The 24,253-nt window shown below is 39.8% G+C and overlaps 1 protein-coding gene across 1 annotated transcript; it reads right to left on the bottom strand.

Moving 5' to 3' along the window:
* Positions 1-183: 183 nt before the first annotated feature.
* On the bottom strand, positions 184-14,366 carry ACTA2 (actin alpha 2, smooth muscle). The gene is made up of 9 exons (XM_007441158.4): positions 14,213-14,366; positions 8,933-9,103; positions 6,823-6,951; positions 6,423-6,533; positions 5,280-5,364; positions 4,780-4,941; positions 3,309-3,500; positions 1,687-1,868; positions 184-514 (listed from the first exon to the last, which is right to left on the bottom strand). The coding sequence occupies exons 2-9, from the start codon at positions 9,059-9,061 to the stop codon at positions 371-373; spliced, it is 1,134 nt and encodes a 377-aa protein (XP_007441220.1). The 5' UTR covers positions 9,062-9,103; positions 14,213-14,366; the 3' UTR covers positions 184-370.
* Positions 14,367-24,253: the final 9,887 nt, after the last annotated feature.

The raw sequence follows: 24,253 nt of genomic DNA, 5'->3' as shown, positions 1-24,253 counted from the left end.
AAATAGCGGTTCTTTTTGTGTGTTCTCCAACAGATGGTTAAAATAAGTACAAACTACCCTTGATCATCAAGATTCACTTTTTGCACTATCCATAGAACTGTAATGCAAATATTGGCTAGTGTAGTGTTGATCAGCTGTGTCTCACTCTTCTTCCAGAGGAGAAGGAATACTATTTACTCCAAGTAGAGTATGAAAAAGTTGAGGTTTATTAATAAAAATTCAAAGCACCTGAAAAGCATGTTTACAATTTATTCTTTCCTCCTCTGCCCCCTAAAAACTTCAAATACACCTTATTGAAAACACAGCTAATTGTTAAGGGAGGTATTTGGGATAGGTTGATAAGAATATTTTTCACAGAAGGGGAGGCAACTCAGAAGCATTTGCGGTGAACAATAGAAGGTCCAGCTTCATCATACTCTGGTTTGCTGATCCACATCTGCTGGAAGGTGGAAAGAGAAGCAAGGATAGATCCCCCAATCCAGACTGAATACTTGCGCTCAGGTGGAGCAATAATCTGAAGAAAAAAGATTGAAATGATCTGGTTAAACCACTTCAGGCAGAGATAATACAAATTATGCATATCCCAGTTTTCACTGAAAGCAAGCCTTTTTTTTTTTTTTTTTGCAAAACTGGTAACAGAGACTTCATGTCTGTTATTAGGTATCTAACCCAAGCAAGTGTGGTTATTCTTGATGGTGCTGCACATCTGAGGGTGAGATTACACAAATCATTTTGGACAGAAAAAAAGCTATACTTGGTTACTTTAGATTCTTGCAAAAGCTATCAACTCTGGTTTCACTTCTATTTTTAAAAGCAATGTAATCTGTGCATAGATTTTCTGTTAAAATTGGAACCTTTTTCATGAGGTTCACTATGATAGATAAAGAAATATGATGGGTACTTTAAAAAGAATGATCCTGAGAAGTAAAATCCAGTCACTACTGGTGTGATGGATCTCCTTAAAGGAACTTTCTTTCTCCATCTCCTACCTTTTCAACTAAGGAATTCAGAATAGGATTGTGAATTTAATTAATCCCAATGAAATGATTAAAAAACAGTCCCACTGATGCTTAATTTTGATTTTTAAAATATTAAATTAAACCCAAATGTACTAATTTCAATTTGTAATTCTTTCACATTTATTTTCATTCAGATTTCTTTTGCTGGAATATTACTGCTTTGCACTGCATTTTGTTAGTATTTTCATTGACTTGTATGTGAGTGAATGTTGCTACATCCCCCGGCTACTGAGAGATAGTCCATCTCATGCCAAAGATCCTTGGGACCAATTTACTCAAAGCAAGACAAGATAAAATAAAAGGATCCCCCCACAAAGGAAAGTAAAAATAATTTTAAATTCTAAAATCAAATCAAACAAAAAATACATTTCTAATACACATTCCTAATTCAGATATAGAACTAGGAAAAATGTTTGGTATGGGTTTTGTTTTTTGGTTTTGTTTTGTTTTTCTGTGCCTTCAAGTCAGTGTGGACTCCCAGATATTGCTGAACTACAATTCTTAGGAGTCCTAGCCAGCAGGGCTAGCAGTGAGGATGTTCAGAGCTGTGGTCCATCCACATCTGGAACACAGCAGGTTCCTCATCCCTAAGAACCCTGACATATCGTGTAAATATAATTAGCCATCTCTGGCACTATGAATTACGTAGAGATCAATAAAACAATACCTTTATTTTCATAGTACTGGGAGCCAAGGCAGTGATCTCCTTTTGCATACGATCTGCAATGCCAGGATACATTGTGGTCCCACCAGATAGGACATTGTTTGCATAAAGGTCCTTTCTGATATCTATGTCACACTTCATGATGCTGTTGTAGGTGGTTTCATGAATGCCAGCAGATTCCATGCCTGATGAGGATTTCAAAAGGAACACTTATTAAATATTCTTAAATAAGGGATTAAACCTGTTAAATCCTTTGATCTGCCACCCCAAAATGATTTACAATCAAATGTTGAAAGAATTTATAACCTTTTACAAATAAAGCAAGCAGAATCAGAACTAACATTGCATGGAAAGTACAGGTAGATTTATACATTTAAGAAAGTTGCATGATGCACTGAGTATTCAGAAGTCTGGATGAACAAGTTGCCTTTTTTCATAGATGTCAAAGTGCAGTCCAGTTAGATGACAAATGTGCAATGCAAAGATGACTTCAAAATCTTTAAGTGTCACAATCAAGGGCCTTATCCAGTTGGCTTCCAGAGATCTTAAAATATGATGTCAGATTGAACATAAATGATGCTATAATGGAACTCATTCAGAATTACTGTTGTTTCAAACCCAACATCTAGACAATATAAGGTTATTATAGGTTTGTTTAGGGGTTAGGGTTACATCTTACAGCCAGGGGAAAAAAGTTATTGCAACGGCCATGCTTGGTGTTTTTAAAATGTGTGCTTTATAAAAGAAATGACTGCACTGAAAGAAAAGTAGAGACGTTGTTGATTGTCAATTTACATATTAAGTATTCCTTATACACTTACTGAAATTGTCTTTTAACACAAAAATAAACGCAGCTGCTACATCCCTATTTGATTCTTAATCGAAAAACCAATTCCAAACTATATTGCCTACAGTAACATTTCTTTTCCCTAAGGCAACAAGAATACTTTAGTTCAAGTTTGCATTATTTTGTACGTCATCATGACCAGTAAATGGCCATCATTCATGCTTGTAGCACACTTGATGGAAAATTCAGCTTTCTGCCTTGTCATGTGCACAATGTCTCATCACGTTGAACATACAGACTAACCAAGTAAAAACTGAAGGGATGGCTAATCTATATATATTGTATAAACCTAGATTAGAGCCAATATGGTGTAGTAGTTAAGGCATCAGGCTAGAAACCAGGAGTCCTACCTTAGGCCCAGGAGCTAGCTGGGTGACCTTGGATCAGTCACTTTCTCTCAGCCCTAGGAAGAAGGCAGTGGCAAACTACTTCCAAAATCTTGCCGAGAAAACTGCAGGGTCTAGTCTAGGCAGTCAGGAGCCAACATTGACTCAAAGCGCACACACACACATACCCCAAAAAACCACACAAAACCAGACCTAGATTAGGGGTTGGGAACCTGTAGATTATCAGATGTTGGACTACCTCTCCCATCATCCCTGATCATTGATCAGGTTGGTTGGTTGAATTGGAGCTGGAGTCCAAAAGTATCTGGAAAAGGTTCCCCAACTGCATGATAGAATACAGATGAAGTGGGTATTGCCTTTTAAGGAACAGCAGCTATATTTTATATTGGTATATAAACTAATTGTCCAAGAAACACTATATATCAACCTACCAATGAAAGAGGGTTGAAAGAGGGTCTCTGGGCAACGGAAACGCTCATTCCCTATAGTAATCACCTGACCATCAGGCAACTCATAGCTTTTCTCTAAGGACGATGAAGAAGCAGCAGTGGCCATCTCATTTTCAAAATCCAGAGCAACGTAACAGAGTTTCTCCTTGATGTCACGGACAATTTCACGCTCGGCTGTAGATGAAATTTGAAGAAGAGATGTCTGCGTGAACTCCTTGTCCATCAGATACAAGAAGAAATGCAGACTCGTGGTGTTTGCTTTAGTTATAGTTTAATATTTATGCTAATTGAAAAGAAATATTTTAAACCAATTCAATGTTCAGCACTTATCATAAATGTATTACCCAACAAATATTCTGAATTTGCCAAAGATTTTTAATTTTGCTTTAATTTGTCAAAATTGATCATTCTAGATAGGCTTGTCTAACTTCAGGAACTGGCAGTTTGGAAAGTAAAACCTGTACTATGTATTATGTTGCAGCCAAAGTATTTTGATTTCCGTATTTAAAAGGAAAAAGGGAAAAATAGATTTCCTATCAAATTTAAATGTTTCAGAATTTAAATATAAGCAGTATTTTTCATTCAGCTTTTTTGGGTGGGGGATGTATATTTGCACATTCTGCCCTATGCACTAAAGAAGACTTCCTCATTGCAGGGCTAGGAGCTAAATGTGTAATGGGAGCACAGAATACATTCAACATCTTGTGCAATGGAATTCCCCTTCTTCCTCCCACTTCCTTGAACCACCAAACTGCTCTATGAGGTTCTCCTAAGCCCTGTAATTGGTGTGCAGAAGTGCAAAGATAATAAGGAATCCATTCTGCTAGGATAGACATTATTGATAACAACCCCCTATGAATGTGGATCCCTAGTTCAGAGCCCATAAGATGCAGAAGGGATTGTCTATACAGTTCTGATATTGCACACACAGTGGCCATTGGCTAGTAGACAATGATTCAGATGTAAGGATACTTAGCTTAGCAATACAATTTCTCATCCAGTGCCAAAGTGTTCAAATTATAATTTGAATTACTATTTGCACAAAATAATTTGTTGCATCTGAATAGGAGCCAATTTCTGCTCCACTTTTTTCAAACTGTAAGTAAGGGCTTGTCCTGAGTTTTCTGAGAAACTAGCTATAGGTTTGTCAAGAGAACATTATAAAAGACAACACATTTTCTTTTAAGAAAATTTGGCACAAACTATAGATACCCCTATACGATGAACCAATTCAGCAGTCAGTCTGTATTCGGATCTGCCAACAACAGTCCATTTGAACTGAATCTATATTTTAGGTCACCCTTTGAAATGTTGACAATATATAGCAATTTTTTAATCAGAAAAATGTGTAGATTGGATTCTTTGAGAGAATATTTGAAAATAATTTGTTTTATACGTGGACTAGGAGGATACATAGCTATATGTCAGTGAAGATCATATGTAATTTCCTTACCAGTAGTAACAAATGAGTAGCCACGTTCTGTCAAGATTTTCATGAGGTAGTCAGTAAGATCACGGCCAGCCAGGTCCAGGCGCATGATGGCATGGGGCAGAGCATAGCCTTCATAGATTGGCACATTGTGGGTGACACCATCACCAGAGTCAAGCACAATCCCTTGAGGTAACACAAAACAGGTTTTGACTGACTTCAAGCCAACTCACTCTCCTTCACATTCTGAAGACCCAAAGCAGAATCACTTTCTGTGATGGAATGGTGTTATGAAGGCCACGCTCACGGTGATAAGCGTTTCCTTAACCCCCAACAGGAGCGTGGGAAGTTTAAGATGAGACTGGCACCACCCTAAGGAATTCATGGTGTTGTGGCTTGCTGGCTTGGGAACTTAGGTTCAGTCTGGAGAGATTTTTGTCTTGAGGTGGAAGCTAATAAACACAACAGAACTACATTTGCACTGTCTCGTGGAGTTCTTTGGGCTGAGCCTGACACTTTCTTACCTGTTGTACGTCCAGAGGCGTAGAGAGACAGAACAGCCTGAATAGCAACATACATGGCTGGGACATTGAATGTCTCAAACATAATCTGAGAATAATAGAAAAAAATAAATAAATCCTTCCCGTGATCATTTTAATTTGAACATCTGTATGCCACTTTTCAAAACCAAGCATTGGGCTTGCAATGTTATACAATCTTTTGTGATAACAGGCAGATCACTGACAGTAGATGCTTATTAAAGATATAAAACTACATCTCCCATAATCCCACAGTTCTGTACAATTATTGATATATATATCAATATATCAATATATATATCAATAAGGCCATTCAGCCATGTTTGGTAGTTCATCAATTTTTCCCTCTTTTCATTTGACTATTTTACTTTTAAAGGAGTGTTAGGCCTTGTTAAGTTTTCCACTGGAAAATCACACCATCAATCTTCTTAAAAGCTCTGTGGGCCACATGGGGCCAACTGGATGCCCATCCCTGACTGATGAGGCTGGTGGGGACTCTTTGGCTTATTGGGTCACAATTGTGCAGACTGAATACAGTTACAGTATGTATGTATGTGTGTGTGTGTATGTGTGTGTGTGTGTGTGTGTATGTGTGTGTGTATGTATGTATGTATGTGTATGTGTGTGTGTGTGTGTGTGTGTATATGAATGATCTTATTCACAAGCAAGCAGCAAGGATGCCAGGATGAAATTCAAACTGTCAATGCTGATTAAGGCCGAAACATTTGCATCTGAATCTGGTTTGTGAGAAGTTCACTTGCCTGAACAAAGATCAAAAATTATGAATGGAAGAAATGGTGTCTTGATAGAACTGCTCCACAAACAAGTAATTCAAAACTCAAAGAGAATTTCAGGAGGAATACAGGGTTTGTAAACCTGGGCACTGGAAGGCAGGAAGGCAGGCAGGCAGGCAGGCAGGCAGGCAGGAAGGAAGGAAGGAAGGAAGGAAGGAAGGAAGGAAGGAAGGAAGGAAGGAAGGCCTAACAATGAAATACTAATATTGTTTTAAGGTCTTGGCTCCATGTTTCTGCACAAAAATATAAACAGGGATCAAATTCCACAGGTGTAATGGGTAGAACGGCCACTTGGACAGGTTAGCAAAACATCATCATACTATACACCACTTACCTGTGTCATTTTTTCTCGGTTAGCCTTTGGATTCAAAGGTGCCTCTGTAAGCAAAGTTGGATGCTCTTCAGGAGCCACACGGAGCTCATTGTAGAATGAATGATGCCAAATCTGGAATAAATGGCAACAGGAATTATTAGCATCATGAGAAACGCCTCTAACTCAGCCCCACCACAGGAACAATTAACCAGAAAGCCAAGAATAACATATTGCATTTTGAGTTTCCAGAAAATGAAAAAAGAGCCCTTCAACAAAAGATATGTAAATGGCACTCAACAAATTAAAAACACCATTGCCCTTATGCCGTGTAATAAAATTGCAAAAGTTAAGACATAACATGAAGTCATCACTGACATACATCATTAAATCCTACACACTGTCAAATTGGCAGTTTAAATACCTTCTCCATATCGTCCCAGTTTGTGATGATGCCATGTTCAATGGGGTATTTCAGTGTCAGGATCCCTCTCTTGCTTTGAGCTTCATCTCCTACGTAGCTGTCTTTCTGTCCCATGCCTACCATTACACCCTAAAGAGAGGAAAAGGCTCAGGACCACATCTGGCTCAGAAGCAAACAGGGTCAGAAAGAAACATATCATTCCATAGTGTTACTTTTCCCCAGAGTATAACTATGATCCAATTCCCAATCACACTAAGCCATGGCTTGTGATCCCTTGAGTGACTCACAATTGGCTAGGTGCACATAACACCCAAACCCAAACCAAGCATGTCATATTAGCCCAATATCTGAACACAGCATATAGGAACATAATATATATGTTTTTAAAGGATCCTATATCAGCTGAGCATGTCAAGCTGTATTGCCCTGGATCACAACGGCACTGATCTATTTAGCCTAATGTAATCTGAAGTATTTTCAATAATAGCTTTCTTAATAAATCCTTTTCCCATTCCATTTATTAGAAGTGTTCTTTAGCTTCTTGTGGGCCTTGCAACCTGAAATCTAATATGGATTACTCATCACTATTTAACAATCAACTCAATTTATGTTAAGCCAATCAGGGTCCTCCTTGAACCGTCACTAGATAGCAACCACAATAGGGAAAAGAGGGCCATTCAACCAGGCCAGTTGAATGAGTGGCTGTGTAGAGTTCCTCTTCTGAAGTCTTCATTCCTCCTGTATCATGCCATTTAGATAGTCCATCCTGCAGACAGACATCAATCTTTTCCCTATTGATTCTACAGTAATATAAGTTACTCTGAGACCCCTTTTTGGCTGAAGAATAGAATAAAAATAATTCACTGAGATAAAATGAGCAGAGAGCCATCTAGCACAAACATTGTACAGTCTACAAGCTCCATTCACCTTGGTATTTGTATCAGTTCAAGCCCAGCCATGTTTATTTAGAATTAAGCCCTGTTAGCTCAGCTGGATTTATTTCCAAATAAATGTATTTGACATTGCAGCTTTTCGTGGAGAGAGAGAGAGAGTGATTTTGAAGCATTATAAATAATAACTATCTTGAAAAGTGATGATAGGCACTCTTCACCCCACTGAACCACAAGAATTCAGCAAACCTCTGTATTGTTGGAAAATTAATGTGGGTGATTTCCAGTTTAGTTTGCAACCAGCACGCTCCCAGTCAATCCCTATATCCGGATCAGAGCAAATCCTCAGTTTTCAGAGCTCTCCACTCAGTTCAGCTAGCAAAAAATATAGCTTGAAGTTTATTAAAAATCAGTAAGCATCAAAATCAGCTAATTGGCAGAGTGAGGCAGAGGGCAGGTGGAAGCAGGGAAAGAGAGGAACGTGAACAAGGAAAATTCAGAGTAGTTATAGATCTATATCAAAAGGCACAGAACTTTTCAGAGCCAGTGGAAATATACTGTGGGCAATTAACATGGTTGATCCCAAAGGGAGGGGCCTATGGTTATTCCAACTTTGACCCTTTGATGTACCTAATAGCAGCAGAATAGGAGGACAGTTTCAGCAGTTTCAGAGTCTTCACAGGCAATGACTTTGAAATATAACATCAGTGACTATTTAGAAAGGAGAATTAAGTACATTATCAGATTTGCTATTATTTTATATTTCATTTTCTGGCGATCCTAGGACCCACCTTTACAACCATTTGTGCTTATTCCACCTCCCTTCGTACTACTTAATATATATTGGTTATTTGTAATCAACAGCAAGTATAAATCTTTTTATTCAATTAGTTGATTCACTTCTTCCCTTGTATCTCAGGGAAAAACAACAACAACAGTTGGGAATAGAAGAAACAGAGGGAGAGAGGGAGGCCTGATTAGTATGAACAAAGCAAAAACAAAAAATACATTTCAAGAAGTTAAAAGAGGCTGCCAATTTCCCATGAAAGATGATTTGGTTCAAGAATCTAACTGAAAATCAGGCCTGTTTGTATCAACTGCGCTAATCTAAAATAATTCACATGAGGATTGTGGCACGGAGTTGAGCGAGTCTACAAGTTTTCCATGGTTACATTTCAATCTTTGGCTTCCTCTGCTAAGCAGCTGAATCAACCATTCACCTGATGCCTCGGACGTCCCACGATGGAAGGGAAGACAGCCCTGGGAGCATCATCGCCAGCAAAGCCCGCCTTACATAGCCCAGAGCCATTGTCGCAAACCAGTGCCGTGCTGTCCTCTTCTTCACACATCTTCTAGAGTCACTTTCACAGACTTTCCACACAGGTATTGTCCTACAAAGAGAAGGGAGAAGATCCATGGCAAATATCCAACATTTTCAGCCAACAAAGGACAGGGGAAGGGTGGGCTAAAATATGTAGCGTGACTTCACTTACCGTTTTAATAGCCATAGGAAAGGCAAAGAGCAGTAAAGGAATTTTTTAAACTCTTCCTCTCTTTTACTGCCTGCAAACCATCACTGCATAACTTAAAGCAGAGGTGAGGCCCTTAGGACACTTTCAATATTCCTAAATGCAATTTGAATAGTTCTAGCTAGAAGAGCCAATGCTGGGGGATGCAGCTCAGCAAACCCTGGAGGTTTCCTCTCCCTAACTTAAAACTAGTTTTATCCTTTGCTCAATGAATGCATACTAACAACTCCTGCTACACCAATCTGAGTCTGAGCTCAAACACAAACAAGCTACGATACCTGGCCTGCAGAAATCCAGACGATCACAAGATGGCAGCAAAGAGATTCAGACTACTTTACCTCTTTGTTTAATCTTCTTGATTTTTGCAGCCTAGATAAGGTAACCTGAGCATAGAGAAATCTATTACTCTGTGGATAAAGCTACACTTTTTGGAAATGTAAAGGGCAGGTGTGGGGATTCCAAAATGTATTAGAGCCTCCATCTAAAGAAGGATTAAAGCTTCCCCTGCAACTTGTAAATCCCTTAATCCAGATCAGGTCTCCCTTATTTTAAGAAGCAGAAGGAATAAAGTGCATCTTTAAGGTTTGGTTTACAAAATTTACAGAAGAACAACAGAACGTGGTCCCTGAGTGCACAGAATTTATCTTTCTTGATAATCTCAACTTTTGTTCTATAATATACAAATTTCTCACTTGATGATGACGATGATTTACACACAGAGAGAGAGAGAATTTCTTCCAGGTAGCTCATGGCATTGTTCCCTCTCCCCATTTCACCCTTACAAAAAAATTAAAATAAAACTGCAAGGCCTGGCTCTAATTTCATTAGCTTACTACTTCTTACATGTTTCCTGCACTTTGCATTATACTGCTTATCCCAAAAGAGAATAATAGGATGACCATGTATTTAAACATATTATGAGGAAAGGTAGACTGTCAGATCACAGCCAGCCTAACACATTTAATGAGCTTTTTGGTTGAGGCCGAATCTCAGGCTTTATCCAACATCACAGGCAGGTCATTACACAGACATTCAGTTGTTAATCAAAAGTACATGGATAACATACCTCAGAAGCCAGAAATATAGCCAATTAAGATTTCCAGCTCTATTTTTCTTGCATCTCTCATGCTTAGCGTTTAAAAGAAATAACGAAAAGTAGCCAATAAGTAGCATTGGTTGATCACCAGAATCTGCCAAAGAATGATAATTGGCTATCAAACACATACAAATTGGATATACTGGGCTTGATTTCCCACATTAGACACAGGATATGGAGGTTCAAAAGGAAGAGGATTCCACTGAATTGCATCTGAAGGTGAAGGGCACAGATTATGAGGCAGGACATGGGGACGCATGGAGAGGATGGTGAACCTCCCCATCAGCACCCATTTTCAGTTATTTTTACTATGTTTTATTTCCTCAAAGATCCACAGCCAAGTGATGAGATTCCTGTGATGAACTGCAATGCTCGGTCCCCAACAAATGTGACTCTTGAAGCTCTTGAAGTGTGTTTCCTATCAGCTTCTTGAATTGTTTAACAAAGTTGCTCCATTACAATGCTCAGTTCACATGTACCTTTGGATCCTGAAATGTGTCGATTGTGTTACTTTTTGGTTGTGCAAGAGAACTTAATACAAATGTTTTCTCAGCCAGGATAAAAAAATATGTATTTATGAATGAAATATAAATATCAAAGCCTTTTTCCACACCTTACGATGGGGCAAGTGAATTAGTGTGAGCTCAGTTTATGGATGCATTAGTAAAAATCTCACATTTGCAAATAATGATTTGTCATATTTGCAGGTGACAAACATCTCAAAATGTAATGTGTAAACAAGTCCTGTGTTGGGTAGTCTCTTGTAAAATTGCTTTTTATTCAGCATTGCTTTCTGAAAGGGTAAAATTGAATTAGAATGCATACTGTAGTTCAGGATAATTCTTAGGCAAATTCTTCTCTTCTTTGTTTCTTACCAAAAAAGAAAGAAAAAAAGAAAAGAAAAGAAAAGAAAAGAAAAGAAAAGAAAAGAAAAGAAAAGAAAAGAAAAGAAAAAATCCTAGAATTTTCCAGAGAAATGCTGGAAAAGATGCATTTATAGGGGCTATATATTTATAGATAAACATTTACTAAAAACACAGAATCTGCACCTAGGCTGAAAACCTCTGGCAGATTTGGAACAAACTATTTCCTAATTAGGAAACAAAGCCTTTAAAAAGCCTGCTTTTGGAACAGAGCAGAAAAGGTCAGGGGTTCCTTTCTTCAAACTCAACTCAACTGAGCCAAAAAGGGAAAAAATATCCTTAGAGGGAGGGGGAAGAAGGGAATGCTGCATTTCTGCATGAGCACGGGGAACTCTAAATGAAAGCCATATTTAGTAACTGCCAGAGCTCAGGGAAATTCAGGGAAACCAAACATTTAAGGCAGGACTTCTAACGACAGCCAAGCAGTCATTTAAAGCTCCAGGAAACTCACAGCAACTTGCAGAGTCCAGAACTCAGCACTAAACCTGAAACATGCATCTGTCCTGGGTAAGCTCTACAGATAATTGCAAATTGTTTCATTGACACACAAAGCTAAGGGCGATCCCAGCACACCAGCAGTCATGGTATACAACAACAAAGGCAAACTCGTTGGTTGCAGTGAGTAGGGCTACCAGATCTGAGCTGCAAACATTTAGACAGCCACTAGAAGACAGGAAAAAAATGGAATTTTCTGTGTTCCTTTGCTTCCATTTTGTGGTCTTCTGGTTTTGGGAATCCAGATCTGGTAGCCCTAAGGCATTCCTGACTGGCACTAATAACAACAGCAACAGCAGCAATAATTTGTTTTCCAGCCAAACAAGCTACATCTGTCAGAACAAAACATATGATATATTATAGGAATCTAACTGAAAATCTACAATGGAACAGTTGAAAAGCACACTCCCAAAAATCAGTTCAAGAATAAGGGGAATAATTCAAATACAGATTTAATATCTGAAATATTCTCTTTTTACAACATAAACTGATCAGATTAGTCTCCCTTGGCCAAGAATTCTGCAAAAATGTGTAACTATCGGGAAGGCTCTGGGTTTTGTGATACCCCCACATAAACTGTGTTCACATTGTCTGCTAGGCCATAAGACAATTTGTGTGTTTGCAGGGACTGTGAATCCAGGGTTATGGCTTGTAAACCATGGTTTATGACTCATGACTAACAATTCATTATCAAAATTATGACTTAACATGGTTTACAGATCTCAGTGGTTGGGTTCGCATAACCTTCTAACCCATCCTGAAGCAAACCAGCCAGGTTATGGCTTTGGATTCTACCATGTGTGAAGCCAGCCTTTAAGAAATTAAAGATCCCAAAGACAAAAATCAAAGAAAAGGCTTCATGCAGTGAACAAAAGCAAAGATAAGTACTGCTACCATCTTGATTCACTGAACTGCAATTCCTATGCTATTCCTGGTATTAATTATTAAGATGCATGGTAATAATGTAATTATAGTTAAAATGATAACACACTAATAAAAATATCAAGCATATCACAGATATGTCCAATTTACCAACACCATGTACAATAAAACAATAGGAAGTTGGATGAAACAGTCATGTTAAATAGTGTTAGCACAGAGACAAAGAACATTTAGCCCTCTTCATATATCTCTGTGTTTTGATTAATAGGATGTAGAGGAGCAGAGCGTCATATACATCCATTATAGATTCCTTCTTTCTCTCTCTCTCTTTCTCCTTTTCTGTGGGGGGACGGAGGGGGAGTGGAGAGATTGCCTCTGAATGTCTACTAAAAGTAGATAGGAAAACTACCTGTCTTGGATTATGTCAGACAAGACTTCTGGACTCATTACAAGCCTGTGGTTGCCACCCATGAGTATCCCAACTCCAATTATTTTTTGCAGGATTTACTGCTTGAATTAATCTTAGCTGTCACTGAAGTAGTAATAGGGTGATGTTAAACTTGCCATGTTTGTATGTTTACTTCGAGTAACCTTCCACCTAGGGATAGTAAGAACAGCTTCCGTTCTCATACTTAAATAGCACAAAAGGCATGTCCATACAAAATAAACAACAATCAAACACAGGTTGCTACTTACACAGGCCCTCTAAGCAGCTGAAATGAAAGTTAGCCCCCCTCTTCTGGTTAATGGAACCAGGATGTCAACTACTCTATATGCTTAGATCCCAAGCTCCTGGTTTGCAGGTGAAGGTTTGAAAAGAAGTGGTCAGACATGAAAGATCTTTCTCAGCTCCGCAATGAAAAAATAAAGATTCTTGATTTGGGGTTACAGCTTCAAAAATGAAGGCTTGCATTATGGATCGGTCTGAACGGCAGAGGAGCTGTCCATCAGGATGTCACACGAAGAGCAATGTAAGAAGTAAGATCGCATTACAGAAACAGATGGAAAGCTGTACAGAAAACTCAGTTGTGCAAAGCTTGTAAACCCTACAGCTGTTTTATCTCTGCAGTTTCAATCGGAAATAAAAGAATAAGGATGGAAATAAGGCAAATGCAGAATCAAATCCAGCAAATTTTCCTTCAGCCCCACTGATTTCAGTGGGAGAGAACAGCTTGGAGTGTGCTTAAATTTTTAAAGGAGTTAAGTCTCCTTTAAATCTTTAAAGGAGTTAAAGATGCGTCACTGGGTGGTGCCCATCCACAGAGTCCAATGTATCTTGCATATTTACTCAGACATAACTCTCCCTGTATTAGATACTTTTCCCCTGCAAAATATCTAAGGCAGGGAATCATCTCCATGGAGTTCTGTCAGACTTACTTCCAGCTAAATCTGCAGAGCCTCCACCTATGAAGGAGGAGTTGCACTTCTGCCTCCTGAACCCAAGGGCAAAACCTAGTGACTCTGTTATGCAGCTCAGGCATTTACTGTTCTATCTGGAGACCCCTCTGAAGAGTCTCCCCAGTTCTTAACTCAGAAGACAGCTTCCATGTTCTTTCCTCTGTCCTGGCCACTTACCCTTTTCAGCTCAGGGTGTGCTGCTCTGGGATGGTGCACTGGGAAATGGCATCGTCTCCAATTATATAGCCTCTTGGCCTGTCTCCTCCCACCAGCTCGCCAAACAAGGAGCAAACCCAAGCTCCATCTCCATCTCTCTGTCAAACAGAACCATATAGGGGCTTCTTCACAAATCCTTTGGTTCTGGGTGGCTGCTGGTTGCTGAGTCTCTTCCACTTGGCATTCCTTTCTGCAGTTCACAAAGCCAGTAGAGGCTCTGACTGCCTGCTCTGTAAACACAGTGAAAATCCAGGCTAGCGGCTACTGAGAGATTCCTGGAGTAGTTGGTACATCCGGCACAGCTTCTGGCATGGAGCAGATGCTTTGGCAAGACCGATGTGTACTATATGTGTACGTAGCTGTCAATGGAGCACGAGAGGAGTCGTTAATCCTGCCTTGGCGCCATCCTGGAGAGATCTCATTCACAGACTAGGGGGTTGGGACCAAACAGCGTTAGAACTGCCAGAGAGATGAACGCCTCGTTGCGCACAACGGGAAAGCAAAGCTATGATTTGATTTTAGAACTATGCAGCACTGAGGAGACCGGTAATGTAGAGCACGTGCCTTATCAAGCCTATGGCTAAAAGGTATTTTGGAGTTATAAGAGCCAAAAGAAAAGAAAAAGAAAACGATGCTCCTAATGCGACATATGACAAAAACATGGATTAAACATACTGCCTTTTTATAGATCCAAGACTTGGGAGAGTTTTCAGTTTACTCTGAAGTAAACCCCAGCATTTGCCATCAGACTGAGTTGAAGTAAAAACCCCAGCATCTCCCCCCCAATGGCATCTGCAGGATCTTGAGATGTGGCCCAAGGATGCGCCTTTTCAAGCTATGCACAGCATGACTGACTGCTTTTATCCTACCATCTTTCTTCACACCACCTAAAGTCCAAGGGCCCCTTAAAAAGTTTACCAAATGTTTATGTATTTGCCACAGTTGCTAAACTGAATGGATTTTTCCCAGGCTCTCACATTAATTCTGGGGTTAATGGGTTCTTTACTTCACCTTAGCAATTGATAGAGAAATAAACAGACATGGAGATGAAATCCATGCTAGTAGTAGCTTGAGTTATTAAAATGAATATCGTTGGGAATCAGGAATGCATATATAGGCTGCCTGCAATTCTAGGTGTAGTTATCTAAGAATGACTGTGTTTCAATCTAGAGGAGTGCCTCCCCACCAGTTTTTCCCCCACCCGTTGTTGACTACACTCCCGTCAGCATGACCATTGGTCAGGGTGAGAGGGGTTGTAATCCAGACTATCTAGAAGGACCCAAAGAAGCTGAAAAGCATGCAAAATTCGGAATGCTTCAGCTCATGTCCCCAGAATAAGTTATTATGAAGCATATTTCACACGGTTCTTATTAGAACAAAATGCCTTTTTTCAGTAAATTTGAAATACTGTCTGATTAAGCTTCCTTGTGAAGCTGGATCGAAAACATTCCACCAGAAAAGGGCGGGGGGCAGGGGGGGGGAGCCAATACGTGCCTTTGCTTTATAAGGCAAAGCAGTTGATTCACTGCCTCAGAGAACTGCTTCCTGAAACGGAGCGATCTTGCTAAAAAGCCTTTATCCTTTTTATTTAAAAATCACGTTTCTCTCTGCACGCATGCCGGCTTCCGAGCCTGCCAGCACCATTCCTAAAAGTCAACAGGGAGCAAACTGTTCTTTTTTCACAGGAGAGAAAGAGAATTAGGAGCAAAAAAGAGATTTGAATTTATTGCAGCAGCTTTATCCTTTAAGGCAAGGATCCCCAACTTTGGGGGGGGCAGTTGGTAAGTAGAATTTTGAGACCCTGTGATGGGTCTTCTTAAAAAAAAGACTCCATAGTAGATGTTGCCAATGATAAAGCATCCAAGGGCCATAACTGCTCAGTTGAACACCTTCCCGGTTTTTATGTGTGTTGCACATATGAAAGTAGGTGAGAATTTAATTGCATAATCACAGCCACCATCTTGACTTTTTGGACCTCCCCTGGAGGTGCCCCTGAAGACACAGAAAACACTAGACTGGGCTGTGCCCCATTCTACTTCTTAAGAAGGCTTCTGAAGTCTATGGGGGACCCAGAAGCAAGCTTAGAAGTACAGCTACCTTGAAACTGGTCTCTTGTTTGATGGCCTGCTGGTTTCCTATTTATTCATTTTGGTAATTAAATTAGGTACGGCGGGCAGCTTGGCACACTCCAAGGGAGGGTCAGTGGGCACATTACTGGGGACACGAGATGTAGCACAAAAGCAAGTACAAAAGCAGGAACATCTAATATAGCCCCTCGGACTGAACAAAGGAGACAGAGAAAACAGGAAGTGGAAACAAAATGAAATTATCACGACTTTGTAGTTGGAACCGCGTGGGCAAGTCAGGGTGTCTCACTGTGCAAAATGTCCCCAACTTTCAGCACCTGAAGAGAAGGTGGGGGGTTTGGGGGTGGGTTCTATTGTTGTTTTCACCATGATATGCTACAGAAAAAGACACACAGCAAGGCAACTTCTTCACTCAGTAGCAATCCCCACTTTGTTCCTGCAGCAAAAAGAAGGTTGCCTTTGACTGAGTGACTCCAGCCATTGTAGCTTGTTCTGTAAACCGTGATGGAAACGAAGCTGAGATTCCATACAGTGTTTCACTGTGGTTTATTTTCATCGTGAGTGGCTTGGGCACTGCATGATCCTGACCCTTCCCTGCACGGCTTTAACTGGGATCCCACATCAGTTGGATGGCTTCACACAACCTGCTAAGTAAAACCCCCCAAAGCAACATGATTTTGCATGTTGCGTAAACTGGGGGTTGTTTTCCTTTGTTTCCTAGAGAAGAACAGGCATTGCTCCTGACTGGCCAGAATAATCTTTGCTTCACCCTTACATCCCAAACCCATTTTTGTGTCCTGGGAAGAAGTGGGCTTTCCTGTCACCTAGAAGTCCACTCATTCCCTGCCCAAATTTCAGTCCCTATGTTTAGATCATGCATGAAACATGTATACAACTATCATATCTGTGCTGCAAAAATCCAATCAACCACTGAATGTCAGCAAAGAGTTTGAGTTATATGTACCTCTTTGTGGCCATCTAGGCAACCCAGATGTGATGGTTCTAGATATATTTGTATGGATATATTTTCCTGCATCTCCAATTGGCTGGTTCTTGCAAGATTCAGAAGCCAGCCAATTGGAGATGCAGGAAAATATATCCATACAAATATATGCCAGCCAGAAGCAGTAGTAGAGGCAACAATCTGAACAGAGAGGTATGGGCTTTCATTAGAACAAGGGATGGTGTCTAGTAAACAATTGTTTCTAGTCTGAGAGCCAGAATTGTGTGCTTTTCCTTGTAATGTGCTTCCAATATCAGAGTTTCTTCTGCTTACGTGGAATGGAGAGAAAGCTAGGAGAAGATACAATTCACTAATAAGCAGGAGCCCTGATCTCAGGAAACTCTTCCTGTTGGTACAATTCATAGTGTCAAAATATATGTTAGTAGATACTTGGTTCATACTCTTATGTATGATCATATGTATGCCTAGTTCACATTTGCATGTATTAAAACTACATCACAAATCTATAAGTAAATCATAATTCTGAAATTGTAGAATAAGACTGGAATAGTTGTTGGAAAGAAAATTCAAATTACCAGCTTTATATTGGGTCCCCAAAGTGATCTTAAGCTATTTTTATTGCACCAGCAATTTCATCTGAATATGTAATACACATTGGTATTTCTAATGGGAATCATCTGTGTCATTTTATTGATATTTTTAATATGCTGCATTTGTTCTTCCATCTCTTCATACTGTTCCTCCCACATACACTTTTAAGATATATACAAACACACACACATATACATATAGGTAGTCCTTGACTTATGCCCGTTTGTTTAACGACCATTAGAAGTTATGATGGTGCTGAAAAAAGTGATTTATGACCAGTCCTCGCACTTACAACTGTCACAGCATCCCCACAGTCATGTGATCAAAATTCAGGCACTTGGCAGCTGGCATGTATTTACATCCTGGGGTCATGTGATTGCCATTTGTGACCTTCTCAGGGGGCTTCCAACAAGCAAATGGGGAAAGCTGGATTTGCTTAACCACCACAGTGATTTGCTTAACGACTGCAGCAAAAAAGGTTGTAAAATTGGGCGTGACTTATTTAATGACCACATCGCTCAGTGATGAAGTTCCGGTCCCAGTTGTGGTCGTACGTCGAGGACTACCTGCATACATATAGACACACACATTTTCTCCAGATACTTTTAGATATGTTTTAGATATATTTGAAACGTATTTCCTATATTATGTAATTTCATTTGTTTTTTCAGTACCCAGATAAAGTGATATTCTCTAGAAATGCACTGTGACTTTGCTGCAGAAAAATACTTTTTTTTTGTCCAACTATGTTTTTTCTAATTTACCCCTTACTTATAAAAGCAAAAAGCATAGGGGAAGGGGGGAAGGAATATTGACTACCTGTACACTGATGAAAGGGAGAATCCCTTTGTTTCATAGCTATTATATGTTGTATTTTGTGCAATCGTATTAATGATTACACAGTTTTATGAATCTGTAATTTATCATGCTTAACCTCACATCTAGAGTTTTAAAACATAATATAAATATGTTGATAATTGTCCAACCTTTGATTTCACATTCTTTCACCTGTATTTAACTTCATACCTAGGGCTTTAAAATGTGGTATAAAGGAACATTTTATATATATTTATATTTATTTATAGATATGTGGGACCAATGTCAAGGCTCAGGGGTGCTGTCATCAAAATCTTAAAGGCTTAATCTTGGTAGGATTGCCAGCATATCAGAGGAAGCCACTCCACTCTATTCATGCTGATCACTGAAAATCATGAAATGAAACTTTTTGTGGTCATAAACATTCAACAGCTGTAACGTAACTGATAAGCATATTGCAGCTCCTTGATGTGGCTAAATTTTATACCTCATGTTAATAAGAGGGAAAAAATGTGTTCCTAAGAAATCATTCCTATGAATTTAAAATGAGGGAAGAAGACATACATTTTAAATGTGTTATTTTTAGTATTTTCCTGCCAGGCTTCTTTCAAAAGTCTAGGAAAAAATTAATCAGAATGAGTAAATCATCGACCCTAAATTATCACGTGGCATATGAGAAACAGCACTCCGGTTTTGATTGTGCAAAGTGACGAGAATGATCTGTGGCTAAAAGGACATCTGTTTTGCTTTCTCTCCGCCCCCCCCCCCCTCCATGCATCCTGTAACCAATTTAGAAGATCGAAACACAATTGAATCCAAGCACCACAAAGCGGAGTCATTTGTAGAACAGCAGCTGGATTTTTTCAATGAAATGCTGCTCGCAGGAGCCTTTTTTCACAAGGCAGATGGGGGGGGGCGGTATTTGCTGAGGCTAGAAAACATGGCTTTTTCAGTCATGCCACCAACATCAGGAACAGCCTCCCCTGGAATGAAATTGGCCCCTTTGCAAAGAGAGTCATTGTCACCAATGGATTAACCATGTGGGGTTCTGTCATTAAAAAAAAATAATTAAGCTGATTTTGTATTCTGTGTCTGTTTGGGGCATGTAGTTGGGTTGTTAGGGATTATTATAATGATGGACGTTTTAGGTATCTATTGTATCTTTTTGTTGCTGTAAACTGTCAGGGGTCTGTAAGGATTGGGCAGCATATCGGTCAAAGGAATAAAACGCTGTCATCTTGTAAGTACCCAGTTATCATTTTCCAAAAATGATCAGTGGCCAAATTCACAGAAAGGATAAAGTAAAGGATGCTGCCTTTACTTGATATCTTCCAATCTGTTGACTGGTGAACTCCTAAAGGAGTTCCTGCTCCTGCATAGGAGCATTTCCTTCCTTCCTTCCTTCCTTCCTTCCTTCCTTCCTTCCTTCCTTCCTTCCTTCCTTCCTTCCTTCCTTCCTTCCTTCCTTCCTTCCCACAGCAGTTATACATTATTGTTTTATTTGTACCTTTTAGATGTGTTGGACTTCAGCCGTCACAATTTTCAGCCACTTGGTCAAAGCAGATGAGAGTACATGCAATCTATCTTGTGGGCAACAGGCTAGTTGATCTATCAAGCTAACTGATGTTATTTTTACGTAGAAATGCATTTTGCTCCTTTGAGAGTCAAAGCTAAAGAGCAACTTGTAAATGTTTAAAAAAAAAAGCACTAGGTGAGGGGAAATCACATTTCTGTTAGGAGATTACCCCAAATGTGTTAGGGTGCAGTGTAAAGCTCACACCAAGTGGGAAAGCATCAAGAATGAAATCTTGTGGCTTCAGCTAAAACCATAGATGACCCTTCTTCAAATGTCTGGCTAGGAATTGGGGAAGGGACTAGTTTAAGGAAAGTTGTTCTACTCAGTGCATTTTGAGTTAGAAATGCATTTACATTTATGGTTAACATTGCAGTGATTGGCTGTGAGTACATTCAGGCATCAAGCCAAATTACTTTTCCATTCGAAGGGAATGCTTAAGCTATTTGTGGAGAAAAGTTGGTTCCACTGTAGACAATCATGCTGATTTTAATATATGGTTATAAATGAAAGGGGGAAGGAGGAAATTTAAATAAGCTGTACGAGAGACAGCCCATGTAGATTCTCTCCAGCAGGACAGTGGAAAGCAACGTGCTTTAAATCTAAGCACCTTACTTGACCCAAAGGGACCAAATAAGGACAAAATTGTTCTTCAAGGTTTTTCAGCTGCACTGGCTTCATGGATGCTCAAGATATGGTTGTGGATTACAAGAACAGGCTGAAGCAGTTGTACTCTTAAGATCAATGTATTTTAAACCCCTCAGTCTGTTCAAGCACAAATAGAGCCAGATGAGATGAGAAGTGAGGCTATACCCTCACTGTGGTCATGTCCTATTGCCAGGGCATTCCTTCCACCATTTGCATAGTAGAGGGAAGTACAGAGGCTGTTCCATCACATTAAACCTGTATGATCAGGGGTTTATTCATATGGGGTTTTTCAAGACTCCATCTTCAGATTTGTCCCCATTGCATGAACACTGAACTCAGCAAGACATGAAATGGGAGGAACGGGATCATTAGAGCTGCCCAATTCTTGGAAATGCCACCACAAAACATGAATTAGGGGATCATCCTTAACATTAAGGATGTTAAAGATGATCCTCTAACAGTAATACAAAGATGCACCACAAACTGTTCTGAAAGGACACATCTTCATGATGTTGCCTTCACCTCATGCTCAGTCCACCATGGAAGCAGCTTACATTTGATTTCAGCTATTCCAGTTTTAAACTAGTGTTTTCCTTCTTCTTTTGATCCAAGTCTTGTCATGCACACAATCTACAACCTCTCATAGATGACACTAATGGTGATGTCAAGCCAAGGTTCTGTCCAGTTCCTATTGGCCATTCTAAGCTGCTGCAACCATGCTCCTTTCCTTTCTGTTGCTGGGTACTGGGAACTTCAAGAGAGGCCAAACACCTGGTTGAACATGATCCCTGACCAGTGTTTCTGAAACTGGACTCTCCCAGGAAATATTAGACTTGTGTTCAAAAATATCCTGGCTCACACACTGGTGGCATGGAGAAGGAGAGAGAAAGAGTTCCTTCCTGCTTCATCCCACACTCCTCCTTCATGCATGTGACTGATCACCAGGCTCTTTTCTACAAGGGTTTATTGGTCAACAGCACGGTGGTAGACCTATATTCAGATACAGTCCAGGACAGGTTCCCAGCATGAAATACCAACCTACCCCTCAGTCAATTTGAAAGATAGCCAAACCCTCTATCCTAGGCATCCATCCATAGTTACCCAATCACATCCCACCATATATTAAGGAGAATGATTGACAGTCTTTCCCACTGGCAGGTCAAATTGGGTGGGAGGGGGAAATGTCACCAGGAAAAGCCATCAGTTCCTTAGCTTATCTTGAAAGCTGCAAGCACAGCATCATTTGCCAACCCTGTTACCGAGGCAGAACAGAGCTTGGCATCAGGAGAGAACCCAGCCATAAGGAAGAGTTCTTGGCCCTTCTTTCTCAGCTATATTATTACAGCATTTCAAACAAAAATGTTTTCTTACAATGCATCCTCACTGGGGCATGGTCCAGTCGCAATGAAAAACCACCAAATAAAAACTGAACACCAGTTAACGCCCCCCCCGAAAAAACCAATAAAATCAAGATATGCCATTTCCAATCACAATAAAAATAACATTTATATAATGATGAAATCCTAAACCTACCCATCATTTAAGTTTACTAATTTGATACAACAAAACAGCCCTTCTGCCATTCTCAGCATCTGCTCACAACCACTTTCGCCCATCAGTCTGCTTTATTAAATATGTTTTCAGACCCTTCTTGAAGTGCATCCAAAGATGTTTTCAGCCAGAGCAGGAGCAAATAGAACCATCAGAAGAAGACAGACCCAACTTCCCTTCTTAACTTAAACAGATGTCACCAAATTTTGGAGGGCACTAACTCTAGCATGCTGTAATGCTCTTCCTCCAGCAGTTTTGGAGGGCCGATACAAAAAAGTCCCATATGAGCTGAGATTGTGCCCCTGCGGACAAGGGGCTATTGAAACTATAGCACATGTCCTGTTATACTGTATTTTTTATAAGGACTCACGAACCCATCTAATAACTCCTCATCTGATAAAATATCCAGGTAATTCTGATCTTTTTTATGTCCAGTTGTTGCTATCTGATCAGAATGATTTAGTTTCCCTGAACATAGTGAAATTTTGTTATACGGTCTGCAAAATTAGGCACATTTTGACTGCCCGCAGATGACCCCACCAATATATATATATATATATATATATATATATATATATATATATTATCATGTGCTGTTCATTTTATTTAATGTATTTTTAATGTATTTCAATGTATTTCAGTGTATTTTTATTTGTAATTCTGGTCCGTGACCCTAATAAAGATGATGATGATGATGATTGAAATAGAGGCTTATCAGATGTCCTGTTCTGACTCAGATTGTTCTTGCTTGTCCTCCAGCATGGGTTTCCTGGTCAGTTTACAAAAATGTCCCAAAGAAAGAAAGTAGGACTTAACAGACCTTAACAGACCTGCAAAGGGAGAATGACGCCCTAGCTATGTGTCACAATTTTGTCCCTATTTGGGGAACATAACTTGAGCCATTTAAATGCCTACTGTATCCCTTTGCTGGCAGAGGTAAAGGAGAAATGAGTTTCATCAGATGGCTAAATGCACGTTCTTCATTGCCTGAGTGGTGTGGATTCAATCTCACTGCACAGATGAAACCGAAGCTTGTTTTGAAAGAAAGCTGAAGTCTATCCTCTCTGGCTTTATCTGAATGAGCTTACTGATCATGACCTTAGTCCCAGTTTAACTGCTATGGAGTGCTTAAAAGATACTGCCCACTGGATGCTAACAACCACAAGCTGAAAATGATCCTTCACATCAAAGGCAGAACTTCCATATCTGTCCCATTCTTAGGATGATTTTTCAGCGGAATATAGGCTCTCAGGCATCTCTCTTACCCTGTGAAAATTGGAAAACTTGCCCTTGTTCAAGTGTAAATCAGCCACAAGAAGTCTGTTAACAACAACAACAAAGACTGGATCTAACATAGCTTTAAGCTCTGCTTACCTGCGGTTTCCTGAATAAACCATAGGGCCTGTGTGCACACAAGATGCTAAGCCAAAACCAAATCGAATCAGATAATAGCTTGGTGAATGGATTCCAAACTGGCTGGTCTTCTATCAAGCCATTCAATCTTTAAGAGGCCACAATCGTTTTCGTTACATAAAATATTCATTTTGTGCAGTGATGTCTATAGCCCTCTAGTGGCAAGATACAGAACTGTAAAGATATCTCCCTTGTCTAATTTCTAACTCCTGCATTTGTACTGAGTCCCCTGCCCCACCCCCATCTTTCAGCTCAGCAAGTCTTACAGCTCCAGTTCCTTCCGGTTGGAGGTTTATTTTCCGCTTCTCTGCCAACTTCCTAACTCACCTCCTTTTTCGCCACACCTGCACACAGACTTG

The sequence above is a fragment of the Python bivittatus genome, unplaced genomic scaffold (genome assembly GCF_059951505.1).
Source record: "Python bivittatus isolate LINGU-HERP-01145 unplaced genomic scaffold, Pbiv_v1 ctg000780_np1212, whole genome shotgun sequence".
In the NCBI taxonomy this organism is placed as follows: domain Eukaryota; kingdom Metazoa; phylum Chordata; class Lepidosauria; order Squamata; family Pythonidae; genus Python; species Python bivittatus.
Note: the sequence above shows the minus strand (reverse complement) of the source record. Positions and strands in the feature narration are given on the sequence as shown.

Coding starts and splice junctions, on each gene's coding strand:
- ACTA2 (XM_007441158.4), bottom strand. CDS start 9,061: ATGTGTGAAGAAGAGGACAGCACGGCACTGGTTTGCGACAATGGCTCT. Junction 6,952..8,932: donor TGGGACGTCCGAGGCATCAG/GTGAATGGTTGA, acceptor TCCTCTCTTTAG/GGTGTAATGGTAGGCATGGG. Junction 6,534..6,822: donor ACTGGGACGATATGGAGAAG/GTATTTAAACTG, acceptor CATTTATTCCAG/ATTTGGCATCATTCATTCTA.